The 18,398-nt window shown below is 40.5% G+C and overlaps 1 protein-coding gene across 4 annotated transcripts in view; it reads left to right on the top strand.

Moving 5' to 3' along the window:
* UGT3A1 (UDP glycosyltransferase family 3 member A1) overlaps nucleotides 1-12,534 on the top strand; it is a 124,829-nt gene extending 112,295 nt beyond the window's left edge. For 3 of the 4 annotated variants that reach the window (XM_033179357.1, XM_033179354.1, XM_033179355.1), the window contains exons 4-7: nucleotides 900-1,431; nucleotides 8,216-8,447; nucleotides 9,778-9,997; nucleotides 11,148-12,534. In XM_033179357.1, coding sequence (XP_033035248.1) covers nucleotides 900-1,431; nucleotides 8,216-8,447; nucleotides 9,778-9,997; nucleotides 11,148-11,424 — 1,261 coding nt within the window. In that variant the 3' untranslated portion in view covers nucleotides 11,425-12,534. Of the gene's footprint in view, nucleotides 1-899; nucleotides 1,432-8,215; nucleotides 8,448-9,777; nucleotides 9,998-10,586; nucleotides 10,756-11,147 lie in introns of all 4 variants that reach the window. The other variant, XR_004429795.1, reaches the window with a different exon arrangement.
* The last annotated feature ends 5,864 nt before the right edge of the window (nucleotides 12,535-18,398 follow it).

The raw sequence follows: 18,398 nt of genomic DNA, 5'->3' as shown, positions 1-18,398 counted from the left end.
GTGAAGTGACAGGCTTGCTGGGCTATTGCTTCTTCCTTTCTTTATGTGATTAGGAGGTCTGTGGTCTCCAGAGCACCTGTACCTATTACCACTGCTCGGGAACTTCTTCATCTGTTCTTCTGGATTCTATACAAACAGGATCGTTTTCTATGCAATCAATGATGGGAAGACATTGAAGGGCAGTAGCTTCTGGAATAGTGACATAGGCAAGAGTCTTAACTAGGTGTCAGTAAAACTTTAGCATTATTTTATATGAATGTTCCAGCCAGCATGAAGTGAAAAGACTGATAATAAACTTCAAACCAGGCTTTCATTTTTATTTGTTTTTTACTACTTAACTCCTAGGCTAGGAAGACGAATCTCATTTCAGCTGAGATTTTGGATTCTAATATTGTGATCAAAAAGTTCACTGCACAAGACAATGTGTCAAATGCAAGATACACAGTATTTTTTTAAAAGACTACATCATCAATAGTTAAGGAGCCTGTCAAATTACTTACATAGATTTCTGGAGAAAAGATAGTCACTCACAAAAAGTCAGTATATAAATGAGGGTTAACAGAGCATCACAGGATTTATAAAGGAGACACAGAACTCTGAGACCTGCTATAGTCAGAGTTGGCGCCCAGAGTAGAAGGACGTTGAATTGGCATTGATGGTGGATGGGAATTGGGTCAGGGGAGGAAATAGGATGGGAGCAAGTGGGGACATTTTAGAGAGCAGAAGTATCTGGACCAGAGTGACCAGAGCTGACAGTATTTGTTGAAACATTGTAGAATGGGTGGATGGATACTGGTTATATTCTTACATACCTGAAATTTTTTTTGAGTCCAACATTCTCCCAAATACTGTAAAATTATACTTTCCCAAATATTTATTATTTATTTTCTTTATTACAGAGATGAATTTGAAGGCATTCTAAAGGTAATGGAAATATTTGGGATTCAATGTCATTATTTGCTAAGCAGAAAGGATATAATGGATTCCTTAAAGAATGAGAACTTTGATCTGGTATTTGTTGAAGCATTTGATTTCTGTTCTTTCCTGATTGCTGAGAAGCTTGTGAAACCATTTGTGGCCATTCTTCCCACCAGACTCGGCTCTTTGGAATTTGGGCTACCAAGCCCCTTGTCTTATGTTCCAGTATTCCATTCCTTGTTGACTGATCACATGGACTTCTGGGGCCGAGTGAAGAATCTTCTGATGTTCTTTAGTTTCTCCAGAAACCAATGGGACTTGCTGTCTACATTTGACAACACCATCAAGGAGCATTTCCCAGAAGGCTCTAGGCCAGTTTTGTCTCATCTTCTACTGAAAGCAGAGTTGTGGTTTGTTAACTCTGATTTTGCCTTTGATTTTGCCCGGCCCCTGCTTCCCAACACTGTTTATGTTGGAGGCTTGATGGAAAAACCTATTAAACCAGTACCACAAGTAAGTAAACCCTCAGCATTCAGTTTGGGATTCACATAGAATCCTTGGGTGCATAGTTGATGGCTGCCACCTGCCAGTGGATTCCTGAAGTTGAAGTAGGGATTGGCAAGGGAGGCACCTAGTGCATGTTCTTAAAGGAAGTGCTGACTTTCAGAGTTTGGCAAGTACAGTGTCAGGCCTTGCAGGATCCTGAGATAGAAGATTTCCTTAAATTGGCTCTTCTCTTACCATGCCCTGGATTTAGAATCAGTGAGATGAACCCTTCAATTAAAGTTGCCATTTTAATTTTTATTTTGTGTGATTATGTGTAAAATAAATACGTAGTTAGTGCCCATTACATGAAATAATTGTTAAGGAGATGAGCTACTCACAGTGAAATAGACAACACTGTGGATTCAGAGTAAGCAGGGTGGGACTGCATGGGACTGACAGCAAGAACTGACAGTGGTATCTCCAGTGTTCCCTGCCTGTAGAGCCCTGGTTCCTGGCTCCACCTAGACTTTCTGACTTGATTTGTCTGGAGTGGGCCCCTGCTATTGTAATTTGTAAATGCTGCCGGGTGATTCAAATGCACAGCGCAGACTCAGAATCACTGCTATAGAAGGTTTTCAAAAGGAGAACTCAAATGAGTTGGCTGCCTGTTGCCTCTGAGCACTGGGTTCCCAGTTTACGGAAGTCATCATATTTAGTATCTTGCCCTCTATAGGAAGGTGTGGTCATCTTCATTTTTATTAATGGAGGAGGACAGAAGCACAGGTGATGTAGGTGACCTCCCACCACTGTGTAGTGCAGAGGCCCCAAGACCCTGGATTTGGCCTGGACTTTCCAGGTACCAAAGTGACTATTCTTCCTCCCCTGATCTTATATTGAGTAAGCAGGAAGAGTTGGGGAATGATCTATGGATGAGATGGGCTTTGCATTGGTGGTAGGTGTATTTAGGAATGGAGCTGAGAGGGAAAGCACCCCAAGTCAGGGAGCAGGGGACCTAACGTGTGGAGGTGCAAGTGAGATGGCCATAACACTGGGTTCTCTGGGTGACGCTGGCTAGATTAGTGTAGTAAAAGATTCATTTGCATGAATAAAACCATGGGGATTTAGCTTAGGTCTTAGCTACCGGGAGGGTGGGTCAGGTCTTGGCATTGGGGCCGTTGTGGAAATTGTTAAGAAGAGAATAATGGGAGTTGAGATTATGAGATAACAGATGCTTATTTTCAAATATTTTTTCTCTTTTTGATTATTTTAATTGCGGTCAAATCTATATAATATAAAATATACCACTTTAACCATTTTTAAGGGTATGCTTCAGTGGCATTGAGTACACTTATATTGTTGTGTAGCTATCATTACCATCTGTCTCCAGAACTTTTTTTTATCTTCTCAAATTGAAACTTCCTGTGGATTAAACAATATGTTAAATAGAATGAGCATTTGGCTCAGCCATCAAAGATGCGATTCAGAATAAAGTGGTTTCCATTTTTTCTTAGAGGTGCCATCCCCACCCCACATTCCGACAACTACAGGCATGAGCGGTGCACAGCACCTCCCCTCCTTATCCCCTACCTTCCCACCTCGGTACCTGGCTGTGTCTACAGCATGAACAAGCCATTCCCAACAGCTACAAGGGGTGGGAAAAAAGTGGGACTGCCATTGTGGCCCCATGAACCAGCTGGCCAGCGTCTCCCAGTGGGACTTTTTCCTCCCCTGGCCAAAGAGTTCAGCCTGGCCTGAACTGGGGGAAGACTATAGTGATTAAAGGAACCTATTTGCACAGAGCAAGAGGTTCGTTCCCCAGGACCTCCCCCTTTTGCCCCTTAAACTGTGTTTTTCTTTCTTTTCTTTTTTTGATTTTCTAAGCGAGAGGGTTCCTTTTCCCAGCACGCTGCTTCTGATAGAGAAAATAATGGAGGAGCGACCCCTGCTGGCTGATAACTGCAAATTCGGCAGGGCCCCATTTGAGACAATCTGAGCAGACACATGCAGCCCCTGAAATCTGTTTTTGTCCCAAACTCAATTCCAGGTTTCAGACTGAGGCCCTAGAAAGGAAAACCCGATTTGAGGGATCAAAAGTCAGGCAACAGGCACAATGTAAATGGGCAGGACCAATTCCTGGTGACTAAACCCCCACTTCATGGAGGGAGGCTATGCTCCATGGCATAAATGAGGCCCAGGGAATTCAAAGGTTTTCAACAGGGGAAATAGAGGCATAGGTGAGGGGAGATAATTCCTATTCTCTAGTCCCACCTGGCTTCATGGGTGCAGACCACAATGGCACCTGTGGGTGGCATCCATGAGGTTGCCAGGACTCAGGGACAACAGATGGAAGAGAAAGTCCCTTGCTTTCTCTCTCCCTCACACCCTGAGTTTTCGTTGAAAGAAGGGAGGGAAATGAGGGACACCTCTATTTCCCTGTCTTTCAGAATGGGCAACCAGCTCTCTTCACCACCCCCAGCTTATTCTCCTCTGGAGTGTATCTTGAACCACTGAGACTGCTTTGACCCTCAGAATCTGGAGGAAAAGCACCTCATAGCCCTCAAAACAAAGGTTTGGCCAAATTATGAAGGACTGACTTGGTCTCAGGAAGGAACCATTCATTTTGATACCATCTGGCAGCTGGACCTTTTCTGTAGACGTGAGGACAAATGGTCTGAGGCCTCATATGTGCAGGTTTTCTATACCATACAGGGAAATCTAGACCCTTGCTGACAGTGTAGGATTGATCCAGCCCTCCTGCTTGTCATTTCAGGAGAGGCTGCAAAGGGCAATTCCAGGGAACTAAAGAAACAAATCCCAGAGGCACTCCCAACAGAGGCAGCCAGCTCCCTCCAGCTCTGCTCCTCTGGGTCCACCTCAACCTCCCTATCCAGCTTCAACCTCTCGCTTGCCTAATCCTAGAAATCCTCACCCTAGATAAGCCGCAGTCTCACTCCTGCCCTTCCAACGGATGCCTGGTGAATTTGGCCCCAGTAAGGTCCAGATCCCCTTCCCCCTACAGGACTTAAAGTAAATTAAGGGGGATTTTGGCAAGTTTTTGCATGACCCTGACAGATATATAGAGGCTTTCCAGAATTTAACCCAAGTATTTGAACTCTCTTGGAGAGATATTGTGTTACTTTTGAATCAGATCCTGATGGAACACTGAGAAGCAGTCTGCTCTGCAAGTAGCTGAGAGATTTGGTGATGAACTTTGTTTCACATATAGTATCAGGAAAGGGGGCAAACTTATCCAACTGGAAGAGAAGCAGTACCAGTAAATGACCCTGGATGGGATCCCAGTGATGAGATGGGAGACTGGAAGAGAAGACACTTTCAGCTAGGGGCGATTGGAGAGGAAATTGGCCACTGGACGGCTGAACTCCAGGAAGACCATCTTCCCATTCCATCTCCTTTCCAGCTCCCCATCCATCCCACCTTCACCACTCAATAAAACCCCCACATTCACTATCCTCAAGTCCATGTGTGACCTGGTTCTTCCTGGATGCCTGAGAAGAACCTGGGTACCAAGAGGGCATTGAGCTGGTTAACACTTAAGCCGTCTGAGGATAACAAAGCTAAAAGAGTGCACTGTAACACACACCATGCTCACTTGGGCTTTAGGAGTTGCAGGCACCCACCCTTATACACTGCTGTGGGACTGGAGCCCCAGAGCACTCACCCAGGTTCCTGCACCTGCCCATCTGCATGCTCCCCCTACCATAAGGAGTTTGAGCAGCAGCGGAGGCTGCGGCCAAACTGACAAGCTACACCCTTGTCACATATTCTGCGAGGGAACTTTCCCATTTCGCTGTCATCAAAATTTTTTTGACCATAATGCAAAAGTCTATTTCTGGGCTCTCTCTTCTATTCCACTGGTCCATGTGTCTATCTTTATGGCAGTACTACACTATTCGGATTACTGTAACTTTGTAATATGTTTTGAAATCAGCAAGTGTGAGAACTCCTTCTCTGCTCTTTTTCAATATTGTTTTGACTATTTAGGGTTCTTGATAGTTCTTATACATTTTAGAATGCTTTTTCTGTTGCAAAAGAAGTTATTGGGATTTTGATAGGATTTGTATAGAATACGTACATCCCTTTGGATTGTACATGTTTGACATCTTAATAGGCATCCCAATTCATGAAGCCAGGATGCCTTTCCATTTTTTGTGTATGTCTTTAATTTCTTTAAGCAAAATTTTGATGTTTTCAGTGTACAATCTTTCACCTCCTTGGTTAAGTTTATTTCGTTCTCTCTGATGTTATTGTTGATGAAATTGCTTTCCTAATTTCTTTTTGGAATTGTTCATTGTTAATGTATAGAAATGCAGCTGACTTTAGAGACTTGATTTTTCCCTTAGATTTTGCTGAATTTGTTTATTAGTTCTAACAGATTTTTAATTTTTAGTATGTGTGTATGTTATCTTTAAGGTTTTCAATATATAGAATCATGTTATCTGCCATTATTTCTTCAAATAGCCTTTCTTTCCCTTTCATTTTCTCTCATAGTGCATATATTGATCCACATGATGATGTCCTATTGTCCCTTACATTTTGTTCATTCTTTTTTCTTTTTCTTTCTCAGAGTTGACAATTTCAAATAATTTGTTTTCAAGTTCACTGATTATTTCTTTTGCCCGTTTGAGTTACCTATTGAAACTCTCCAGAAAAAAATTCAATTTGATTATTTCATATTTCAGCTCCAAAAATTTCTCCTTTTTTAAATTAAAAGCTTTCTCTTTGTTGATATTCTAAATGTGTTTAAATATTGATTTTCTTCTTTACTTTAGTTTTTTCCTTGTTTTCCATGAGCTCCTTGGGCATATTTAAGACAGTTTCTTTAAAAATATTTGTGTAGTAAGTCCAATGCCTGTGTTTCTTCAGGGAAGGTTTCTGGAGATTTATTTTGTTTTTTAAAATTATGCGTTTTGACTATTTCTTTGCATGCCTTGTGATCTTTTGTTGAAAATTAGACATTTGAACAATAGTTACTTCTGTCAGTCTTTGCAGTCTGGCATGGAAGAGCATGTTTTGAGTGTTTTTATCAAGATTAAGGTCTTCTCAGGTGTTTTTTTGGTTATGTGTCTCATCTGGACCTTTGTATGTGCTTTTCTTCCCCCAGTTCTCAACTGTTTTTGTATGCTCAACTGTTTTTGAATGCCTTAATTTCCCAATGAACCTCGCCCAGACTCTTCTTGGACTTTAGATGTTCTATTATATTCTTCTGCCCATAACCTCTTGACCCAAGCCTTCATAGGTCTGCAGTATCCCTGAAGCTTTCATACGTCATGCTACCTACCACTGCTTTCTATGGCTTCTGTCAGCTTGAAATCTGAGCTATCTCACCATTCCCAATGTGAGCTCTGAATCAGGTGAGACAAACCAGTCACTAAATAGCCAACAGACAGGCTAGAATGTTGTAAATAGTTTCTATTCTGCTCCTTCCAGCTGAGGGAGGGAATGCACAATTGAGCTTTTGCCTCTGGACTGTGGTCTGCCACTCCAGGGCAAAGGTAAATAAAATGGATTAGAAATTTATACTGTTTGAAAGTGGCTTTTTCTTGATTGGGCATTCGGTTTCTTGCTATGTATGTTTGACTGGTTTTCAAAACTCTATGAAGTTATTTGTGTCAGTCTCCAGTTGATTTTCAAATGTTTCCCTGAAAGAACAAGGGCATGCGGCTTCTGATTAACATTATTGCTCTGCTTCTTTTGATTTTATATTATGATTTTATAATTACAAGAACAAAAAAGCTATTTTCAGTTTGTTAATTGAAATGGCAGTTCAGGCAGTGTTATGCTGGATGGAATCAAGTTATCCCACAGAATGACCCAGTAGAATGAGGGGCTCAGAACTAGAGACAGTCACAAAAATGCTGAGAGAGGAAGAGTCTGAAGAAATGTTTCGAAGTAACAATTGATGAAACAGTGCTAAAGCTAAGTTTTAGGGCATTAGATCATAATCTTTCTTAAGAATTACCTGAGGACCAAAATAGGCTGAGTAGCTATGCAAATATCAGACAAAATAGAGTGTATGTCAAAAATATTTACAAGAGACAAAGACATTACATAATATAAAATTTTATGTTTGCAATAACATAATTATAAGTATCATTTAAAAAATATATGAAATATCATCAACAATATATAAGAGCTGTAAATATATATGCACCAAACAACAGAGCACCAAAATATGTGAAACAATAATTGATGGAATTGAGGAAGAAATAGACATTACTACAGCAATAGCTTGGGACTTCAATACCCCATTTTTAGTAATGGAAAGATTATCTACACAAATGATCAATAAATGAATAGTTATCTTGAACACCATCATAAACCAACTGGACCTAATAAAAATTTAGAGAATACTCCACCCAACAACAGCAGACTACACTGTCTTCTCAAATGCACACAGAATATTCCCAAGATAGTCCATATGTTAGGCTACAATATAAATCTCAATACATTTCAGAAGATTGAACTCATCAAAGCATTTTCTGTGATCACAATAGGATGAGCTAGACATCAATAACAGGAAAAAAACTTAAAAAATCACAAATTTATAATTTATATGCAAAAAAGTGTCCTCAGGTATCAGAAAAATGACTTCTAGGTCATGCAGACAGAATATGAGCGCAGTGCAGCGGACACTGAGCTCTGCCAGGAGCCATAATAATAGCTTCAGGAGAGTGAAGACAAGGCACTGATGGGAGGGTGTGTTTAGTAAATAGATTGGGTTTCATTTCATGGCCACTTAGGCTTTCTCAAACAATTTTGTCACCTCCTTTCTTTTGTCATCTCTCTCTAGGACTTGGAGAACTTCATTGCCAACTTTGGGGATGCTGGGTTTGTCCTTGTGGCCTTTGGCTCCACATTGAACACTCATCAGTCCCAGGAAGTCCTCAAGAAGATGCACAGTGCCTTTTCCCACCTCCCTCAAGGGGTAATATGGAAATGTCAGAGTTCTCATTGGCCCAAAGATGTTCGTTTGGCCACAAATGTGAAAATCGTGGACTGGCTTCCTCAGAGTGACCTCCTGGGTAAGGACTGCTGAGGTCTGCTCTTCTCTTTCAATTGACCTGTCTTTGGGGTTCATTGGTGTTCTGACCTCTAGCTGGGCATTTGTACCAGCCTAGGAAGTAGCTACTCATAGGTAGAGGTAATGCTCAGAGGGCAGGAAAAGAACAGTTAGCTGGAATTATTTGGGAATCAGGCTGTACTTCAAAAGTGGTGAAAACAGTCATTTCCTCTTTTCCTTTCTAACCCAAGAGAGGCCTGAAGTTTCCAACCAGAGGTGATATGTGGTCATGTTCCCTTGACCCTACTACATTTGACACTGAACAGCGTCACCCCAACACAATCTAAGACAATGTGTAAACTCCAAGAGCATATATCTAGGGGTATGTTGCCCCTGTTCTGTGGCCTCCTGACCACCTGTTTAGCAATGAATGTGCCATTACACAAACGCACATGTATCTATATAAATACATCTTCTTTATCTACTAAGGAAGTGAAGGATTCATGCATTCACAACATTGATTCTAACATTGTTTGAAGGATGTGCCACGATATTAGTGCCAAGGTGAGTAATCACATAGTCAGGTATTGAGTCATTTGGTAACAGAGTTCCTTACACTTCAATAGGTTTTATTGTCCTTGTGATACTTTTCGGAGATCTCTCACTGACATCCTCAGTGACTGGATCAGAGGTTCATAACCAAGTTTATGGCTCAAAGTCAGCTTGGTAATTTAAGGTACAGGTTTCTGTATATTTAATTTATAAGACATGGGGCAAGGAAAAATCTTTTCATTTTCAAAGGAACACAAGTAGAATAGAATCCACGTTTCTGTTGAGAAACACAGATTTAACTCTACATTATCAAAAGTCACTAGCTTGCTCTAAATAAGGGTGGGGCAGGCAGACAGGAACTAGAAATACGGAAGTAGAAGTGTATGGTTTATTATTCCTTGCTTTCACAGCACTCTTCAAATGGAGAAAATAGCACATACAGTGTAGGTACTATGAAGGAACAGAAAACAGGAAGTAAAGGGAGAGATGAGGTGAAGAGAGAAGGATGGCCACATGGATGGAGAAATATGCCTTGCTTATCATTCTTCTCTACAGCTTTCCCTGTATTCAGAGCCTTAGATGGGTTGGGACTGAGGTGAGGAATCTCTACAGAAAGGGAGGCTGGAATCTTGTTTCCTGGAATGTGCACGCTTAAGTGCACATTTCCCAAGCAAAATGAGTGAATTCATTTTCTCAGCAGACCTTGATTTCATTGGTGTTTCCTCTGACTTTTCTGCTTTACCTGGTATTCCAAAATTTTTCATCCTGAAGTGTTCCACTCTCTTTCTTATTTGCCACAGCTCACCCCAGCATCCGTCTTTTTGTCACTCATGGCGGGCAGAACAGCGTAATGGAGGCCATCCGGCATGGTGTGCCCATGGTAGGATTGCCAGTCAATGGAGACCAGCATGGAAACATGGTCCGAGTAGTAGCCAAAAATTATGGTGTCTCTATCCAGTTGAATCAGGTCACAGCTGATACACTGACACTTACGTTGAAACAAGTCATAGAAGACAAGAGGTATGTGGCTCTCTGAGCATGTGGTCACTAAGGCTGAATGAAGATAGAAAACACAAGGGATACTCTGTATTTTTCACAATAATAGCTGAAACTTCTGTGACATGGAATAATATATGTGTGATGCTAACAGTCCACCTGTTTTCTCTAGTAAGTCTCCAGGAAGATTAATTTAGGTTAGATACTGAGAATTTATCTGGGAGTCCCTCTAGTGGAATTCTAGCTGAAGCAGGGTATTTCTTTTTGTGTTTCCCCAGTGTGCCTGCTCTTTTCACCTCTGGCTTCTTTGTCTGTGTTGCTCCCTAGAACACCCTTCCCTTCTCTTTACAGGACTGGCTCCTTCATGACATTCGGGTCTCTTCTCCAATGTTTCCTCCACAGAGAGGGTTGTGTCTTTGACAATCCTAACTAGCCTCCTCTCTCACTCAGCCCAATCATAATATATTATTTCCTTCATAACACTTTTCAAGATTTGTAATGACTCCATTTATTTATGTTTTTAGTAATTGTCTGGCCCCCAACACAAGAGAGTAGAGAGTCAGCTTCATAAGTACAGCAGTGTGTCTCTCTTTTTTTTCAACTATGTTCCCAGTGCTTACTGCAGAGCCTGCCACAAAATAAGTTTCCATGGATTTCAGTTAAGTGAGGAAATAAAAGTGGCATAGTGACCTTCTTGATTACTGCCCATCCAGCCAATGATCTTATAATCAAGAAGGACTGAATATCTTATTATGGCTTCAGGAACACAAACCCTGAATCAGGTATATATTCTCTCATATATGGTCATATATATGGTATTTTTTCCTTTAGTATACCATAAGCATCCTAGGGATATGGACATCCTGGGGATATGGACTAGAACTGGGGATATGGACTAGTTCCTTTAGTATACCATAAGCATCCTGGGGATATGGACAGCTTAACACTTTTAGAATTAATCATTGATCTTTGTATGTGGGTGTTTCTATTGAACTTTTCAAGAGGATTCAGCAAGACAGTGGCAAGGCCATGACAACAAATTTTCTTTGCAGCCCAGCCTTGGTGCATGTGTTAGAAAAGTGTTTGTATGCTTGTGTGTGTGCTCACACAACACAAAGTCTCTAAGACTTGTGAGGCTATGTCAGTAACACACCCTCTCTGTCTCTGCCAACAGGTACAAGTCAGCAGTGGCGGCAGCTAGTGTCATCCTGCGCTCTCAGCCCTTGAGCCCCACACAGCGGCTGGTGGGCTGGATTGACCACATCCTCCAGACTCGGGGGGCGGCGCACCTCAAGCCCTATGCCTTCCAGCAGCCTTGGCATGAGCAGTACCTCATCGACGTCTTTGTGTTTCTGCTGGGGCTCACTCTGGGCACTGTGTGGCTTTGTGGGAAGCTGCTGGGTGTCATGGTCAGGTGGCTGCGTGGGGCCAGGAAAGTGAAGAAGACATGAGGCTAGGTGTAGCCTTGGGTGAGGGGAGGGCATCCCTGGTTCTTTGAAGGTTCTCCCCACCCCAGCACAGGCCACCCTGTGTTCTCTCTTCAGCTCCACCTGCCAATGATCCTGCAACTTGCTTCTTTCAATTATCTGCCTCTGTTTAGAAATCTTCGTGCACTACTCAGGTTTCTTGACTTGCCCCTTGTGACCTGGAGCCCCCAGCTCAGATACAAACTTTCACCTGCCAGCCCTGCCTCCTCCTTTCTCCCTTTTCCTAGACACAGGACTCTGACAACTTCACCCTCCTTGTTTAGATGACTTCCCAGTCTCCAGTCCCCATTTCTCCTTCTATCACTTTTCATTAAAAAACACAGGAAATATTTGACATATCTTCCATTTCAAATTCTTCCATTTTATGCATATGTCTTGCCCTTCCTATAAGCTCTCCTCAAAGTTCAGGAAACCTGGTTTGCTCTCCTGCATTTAGGAAAGGAGAACCTCGGCCAAGACCTTTGCTTACTGCCTGAGACCCCTTCCTTAGAGAGCCCTTCCTTTGCTGGTCAGACATGGAGCCTGCAGTTGGTCCCAGATGATACTACTTGATTTCAGTTTTTACAGTTTCCTTCTTAAGATTTCCATCTTATAAATGGCATACAGGGAACCTCAAGTAGCGAAGTGGAAGCCCATGTGTAAGGCTTTGTGGCTTCAGGTACCAGTGGCTAAGGCAGTTTTAAAGACTTCGTTGATTTTAGAAAAATTCCACCTTCCATCCCCTGCATGGCAGTTAATATCGTTATATATGGTAAAACCTTAGAGATGACATTAATCTGCTAGGAACAGAAGTAAGAAAAGCCATGGCATAAACAACCCCAGAGTTTTTGTTCATTCGTTTCGTCTTTCTTGATAAAGCCCGAAGGTAGCCCATTCAGGGCTTGTGTGGTTGGTTGCTCCATCACGTCGTCAATAACCCATATGTTTTCTTTTTGATCTTCCTTAGTGTAACACCAGACTACCTTTCTGATAGCTGGTGTTCATGAAATATTTTACGTTCAAATGGTTGTACCTTTTTTTGGCTTTAGAGTTCTGAAATAAAATGAAATTCCACTGTAATAAAACTGTCAAATGTGTGGTATCTGATGAGTTAAAAACATAGAGTAGAAAACAGGCATATGGAGTGGCCCTGGATGAACCATAGTTTTAGATTGTTTAATTCTAGAATTGTGAAACAGATCTTGAAACAATTCAGATCAAAAGATGAAACTGTTACAAATGCTCCTGCAGAAATAGAGAATGCCCCCCCATCAAAATCTTTGTCAACTCCATGAAAGGATTTGCTTGGAAGTCTTCAGAGCTGAGTGCCAGATGTCTATGCATTTTGTGAGGTCTCATGACGCAAGAGCCAGAAGCATGAAGCATGCAGAAGTACATTAGAGTGTGTGTATCTGTGTATGTATAATATAAGGTTTTATTGCTGTAATTCTTATGAAACCACATGAATTGATCAATGACAATACTCCCATGAAGGGCAGACATGGAGCCTTCTCTGTGTTTTCTTTTGAATCAACAGCCACAATTTCATTTCCCTCATGAACAACACAAGATCCTAGGGATAAGCCTCCCTGGCCAGTAACTCCTCTCCCACCTCAGCACATAGCCTTTTTCTAACACTTGGTAATTCATCGAGGTCAACTTTGTGCCAGTTGTACAAACTTGCATCCCTAAAATCTGATCATAAGCAGCCAATCAACCAGACTGATGCTTCTAATCTTGTTATTTCCAAGCACCCTCCACAGGGCTGTGAGCATGGCCCTGACAACCTAGAAATCTGGTGTTATCCTTCACTGTTTAAAATCTTTGTTCCCATTGTGTGGAATATAAGGACTCTATGATTTGGTCCTGGCTACCAATCTAGGCACACCTGCAGCAGTTCTCCACCTACTCTTTTCCAAATGTTCACTACACCCCCTCAGAACACATTTTGCTGTTTTTAACCTCTGGGCTTTGTCTATGCCCTTCTCTCTCTCAGAAATATCATCCTACTCTTGCTGTACTAAGAAACTTCTGCTTATCCAGTGTGATCATATTCACATTGGTAAGCCTGTGCCTGACCACTACACCCGAAATGGAGATCACTGCATTCTCTTTTGAAGCATTTTTCTTACTATATCACAATTATTTATTACAATATCTGTTTCCTGTTTAGAAACCATAAGGTTTTGTCATAAAGACAGGGACTGGTTCCTGTTTATCTTGTTATTACAGAACCTGGCATAGTACCTGGAACAAATACTGCTGGGACAACTGGATAATATTTAGAAAAATGGCAATATTTGATCCAGATTTCACACTATATCAAAAATTGAAATCCAATGCACCAGATATCTATGTACAAAAAATGATACCATGCTGAGTCTAAGAGAAAAGTGAATTTTTCCATAGCCTGTGTATAGGGAAAGACTTTCTAAATAGGAATCAAAACTCCTGATACAACAAGAGAAATGTAAATTAATTTGACATAAAAACTTTGGTATGACAAAAATCATGGTAAGAAGATTAACAGTCCAAATTAAAAAGTCAGAGAAACATAGCTGCAATGTATATCTCACATATAGACCTAATATTTATGATAAACTAAAAACTATTAACATTGAGGAAAGAATCTATGATACATATACATACTGAAATAATATTCAGCTTTAAACTACAATAAACAAAAGCAGAATAAGCTAATATGGAGTAAATTCCAATATGGTTAAGTAAAAAGAGCAAAGAGTAAGAGTAACTATAGGATGTATCCTTTTTTTTTCATAAGAAAAGGGAAAGCATGTATATGGCAGATAATGAAAAATATATATCTATGTGCATTGCTTTGCAAAAACAGTGCAGAGGGAACAAACTAGAGTGTGATAGATTATCTATGAGAGTGGTGTTTGAATAGGGTGGAAGGATCCATGGGTTTATGTTTTTACATAGTTTGGATTTTGGAAACATTGATACTTTGCATACCAAATAGATGTTTAAATTAACAAGGAGAGAAAAACCAAGTACTGAGATACAAATGGAAACAAATGAAATCAATTTTTTTCCAAAGGAAAATGTAACTATACTATAGCAAAAAAATTAACATCATTACCTTTTAAACACAGTACTTTGACTATATACTGTATACAATCAATCAAAAGACAAAAAAGAACTCCAAGTGAATCTTGTAGTCTATTGAGTAATTGTATTCTTAGTTGGCAAATTAGTATATCTGAACCTAATTTCTGTGCATATTAGGACTGAACAAATGCATCAATGACAGTGAGAGTCAGGTTTCTTATTTTGGAAAAAGGAATTAGAAATGTGGGAATGGGGAAGATTAGAATAACCTGCAGGGTTGTATTGGAATTAGAGTTATCAGTATAAATGTATAATTATCTGTAATATAAATATAAATATAGGTATAGGGAGAGATATAGGTATGTATTCTTTATACCCACATTTATATATGTATATTTCTTAGCTCTGTCCATGGAAGAGGAATTACAAACAATGGTGCTTCATTAACAATGAACACACCTAGCAACATACCTTGTTTCTGAATATCACCCCTCACTAAAAGGTTTCCTTGAGAAATTGTAGGTTCTAAATTTGGGACAGGGAAAGTGCAAGATAACCCTAGAGCATCATGTGCAAAAAAGAAATAAAAAGCTAAAAAATAATGGAGCAGGCCGGGCGCAGTGGCTCAAGCCTGTAATCCCAGCACTTTGGGAGGCCGAGACGGGCGGATCACGAGGTCAGGAGATCGAGACCATCCTGGCTAACACGGTGAAACCCCGTCTCTACTAAAAACTACAAAAAACTAGCCGGGCGACGTGGCGGCGCCTGTAGTCCCAGCTACCCGGGAGGCTGAGGCAGGAGAATGGCGTGAACCCGGGAGGCGGAGCTTGCAGTGAGCTGAGATCCGGCCACTGCAGTCCAGCCTGGGTGACAGAGCGAGACTCCGTCTCAAAAAAAAAAAAAAAAAAAAAACAAAAACTAATGGAGCTTCCACAGGAGCAACACAATGAACAATGATAGTAATAGGTTATATCTTACTGAATAAGAATTTAAGAGTCAATACTGATAATAAATAAATAGATTACATAGATAGGTAGATAGGATCGAAGATAAATGTTAAACAAAATGTGATATAAAACATAGAAGGGATGTTAGAGATTAAAAAGCATTAATTTGCCACCATCCTTATGATAATTAATTCAGACAAGAATCCTAAAAGATGATAAAATGTGAGTGGAAGTTTGATAAGGAATAGGATGCTTATACAGTTTCAAAATAGCTCCACACAAATTAATTACTAATTATATAGGGAAATAGTAACTTGACAGTTGAGAATGTTGGTGGACATGACCTTAGCCAAATGATCAAAGTCAGTATCACGAATAATGGGACCATCTCAGGTCATGTGTCTCCTCCTGTGATTCACTGAGATAGAGATGATGTACCTTTGTAGTATTTTAAGCAAAACTCCACAACACAAAGTGTAATGAAAAATCGTCAGACAAATCCAAACTGACAACCATTCTATAAAATAAATGGCCTGTATACTTCAAAATGTCAGTGACATGAAAGACGAAGAAAGGCTCAGAAATCAGTCTTTATTGAAGGGGGTGAAATCTTCAGGATAATCAAATGCCATGCATAATCCTGGATTAAGTTTTGCACTATAAAAATAATATTACCACATGCCACATTTGATGTTAGTGGGACAATTGGGCAAATTTGACTAAGGTCTAAAGATAATGTTATTATATCCATGTTAAATGGTACCTTCATAATGAAGATTGTTTACTGGGAGGCTACAATATCTGAAATATAGTAATTGTCAACATGTATGCATGTAATGCCATGATTTCAAAGAGTATAGCACAAGAATGCATAGAACTACAAGAAAAAATCGAATAATGTGAAGAGACTTTTAAAAGCTTTCCAATGAAAATTTCTAACATTTATAAATGCAGTACTTAGTGTCTCCCATCCAGCCTCAATGATTACTAACTCCTGGCTGATACAGTTAGTCTCTGTGTCCCCACTCAAATCTCACATTGCATTGTAATCCCCAATTTTGGAGAAGGGACCTGGTAGGAGGGTGATTGAATCATGAGGGCTGATATCCCCCTTGCTATTCTCATGACAGTGAATGTTCTCACAAGATCTAGTTGTTTGAAAGTGTGTAGCACTTCCCCCTTCTCTCTCTCTCTCTCTCTCTCTCTCTCTCTCTCTCTCTCTCGATGCTCTAGCCCTGTAAGACATGCTAGCTTCCCCTTCACCTTCCGCCAAGATTGTAAGTTTCCTGAGCACCCCCAGCCATGCTTCCTGTAATAGCCGTGGAACCTTGAGCCAATTAAACCTCTTTTCTTTCTAAATTACCCAGTTGCAAGTAGTTCTTTATAGCAGTGTGAGAATGGACTACTACATTGGCCAACTTTCTTTATACTTTCGGTGCCCCCACTCATTTTCCGTTCTTGTCACCCAAATAATTTTGAAGCAAATTCCAGATATCATAGCATTTCATCTGTAAATATTTCAGAATGTATCTCTGAGAGTCTCCCTTTTTCCATACCACGATAACATTATAACACATCCCCAAATCAACAGTAACCTCTTAATATCAAATACTCATTGTTCAGAACTCTCTGATAGGGATATGAGATTTGTAAGAGTTCAGTTGGATCACCCTGATACCTTACCCTTCATGTGTCCTTCCCTATTATTTATTACTAATGCACCACATATTTGATTTATTTATTTTGTTATCATTTGACTCCCCAACAAGGATGTAAGTTCTGGGAGGCAGGTGTTTTTGTCTCTGTTGTTCAATGCACTCTGTGCAGCAGCAGAACAGTGCCTCACAGATACTTACCTATTAGTATGATTGTTGAGTTAATGAATAAGTTTAGGATGAAAAAAAAAATTCTCTGATTACTAATGCATTATTGGAGGTCCAAAGATAATAAATGGGCTGGAGCCTTTTGATGCCTGGTAAAGACCTGCCCTGCCCTTTGCACCAGCTCCTCAGTGACCAATGGACATGGCTATGTTGTAGAAATGTCTAAGGATGCAATACTTTAAATTCAGATTTTTTTTTTTAAAAAGGCTTATGGACAGAAAACATGTAATAGTGCAAAGCAGAATTCAAGGATCCACTTCATCTTGTAGGCATTGAAGGACTTTATCTGCCAGTTTGTTGTTTGTTTGTTTTTTAGATAGAGGATCTCAATACATTGCTTAGGCTGGCCTCAAACTCCTGGGCTACAGCCATCCTTGTGCCTAAGCTTCCTGAATAGCTGGGATGACAGGTGCATGCCACTGTGCCTGGCTCTGCCTGTTTGAGAATTGCACTGAAATCCTTTATTAAAGGCAGCATTATATTGAGGATAGGGAATACAAAGATGATATTTGGGAGTAGTGTGCCTGCCCCTTGCCAGGGCTGACATTTCAAGGGGGTAAAATTATAAACTGTCTTCAAATTGTCCCTGAGAAGACTGTGTAAAAAGCCCCAGTTTTATTTTATGATACTTATTCAGGATTATAATCTAAACTTTAGAGATTCATGCTTTCAATGAAGAAGTGAAATTACAGGGGGGCTTAACTTGTTTGGACACTATAATCATTTTATGGATATGAAAGCTTTTAAGGAGACTGCCTGAATAATAATCACAGGCCATTCCCCCTTTGTAGATCATTGTCTCTTGGGGGATTGGCTTCCAGAGTTCTAGAGCTTGGGACACTAGCTACAAATTTTATGCAGGTATCTGGGGAAATGAAGCACAGGGATGTCAGTATAAGATTATGAAAGTTGTCGGAATCAAAAGGTAGTCACCTGTGTTAAAACCGTGACCAATGGAGCCAGGGAAGGCAGTGAAGGGAGGTTCTCACACAGTATCCCTGATAACAAGAACTATCACATAAGATTGCAAAAACCACAACTTTGGTTAGGCCACTGC

This window comes from Trachypithecus francoisi, unplaced genomic scaffold (assembly GCF_009764315.1).
Source record: "Trachypithecus francoisi isolate TF-2019V2 unplaced genomic scaffold, Tfra_2.0 Lachesis_group2, whole genome shotgun sequence".
NCBI lineage: Eukaryota > Metazoa > Chordata > Mammalia > Primates > Cercopithecidae > Trachypithecus > Trachypithecus francoisi.
This window is presented reverse-complemented; position numbering and strand designations above follow the sequence as displayed.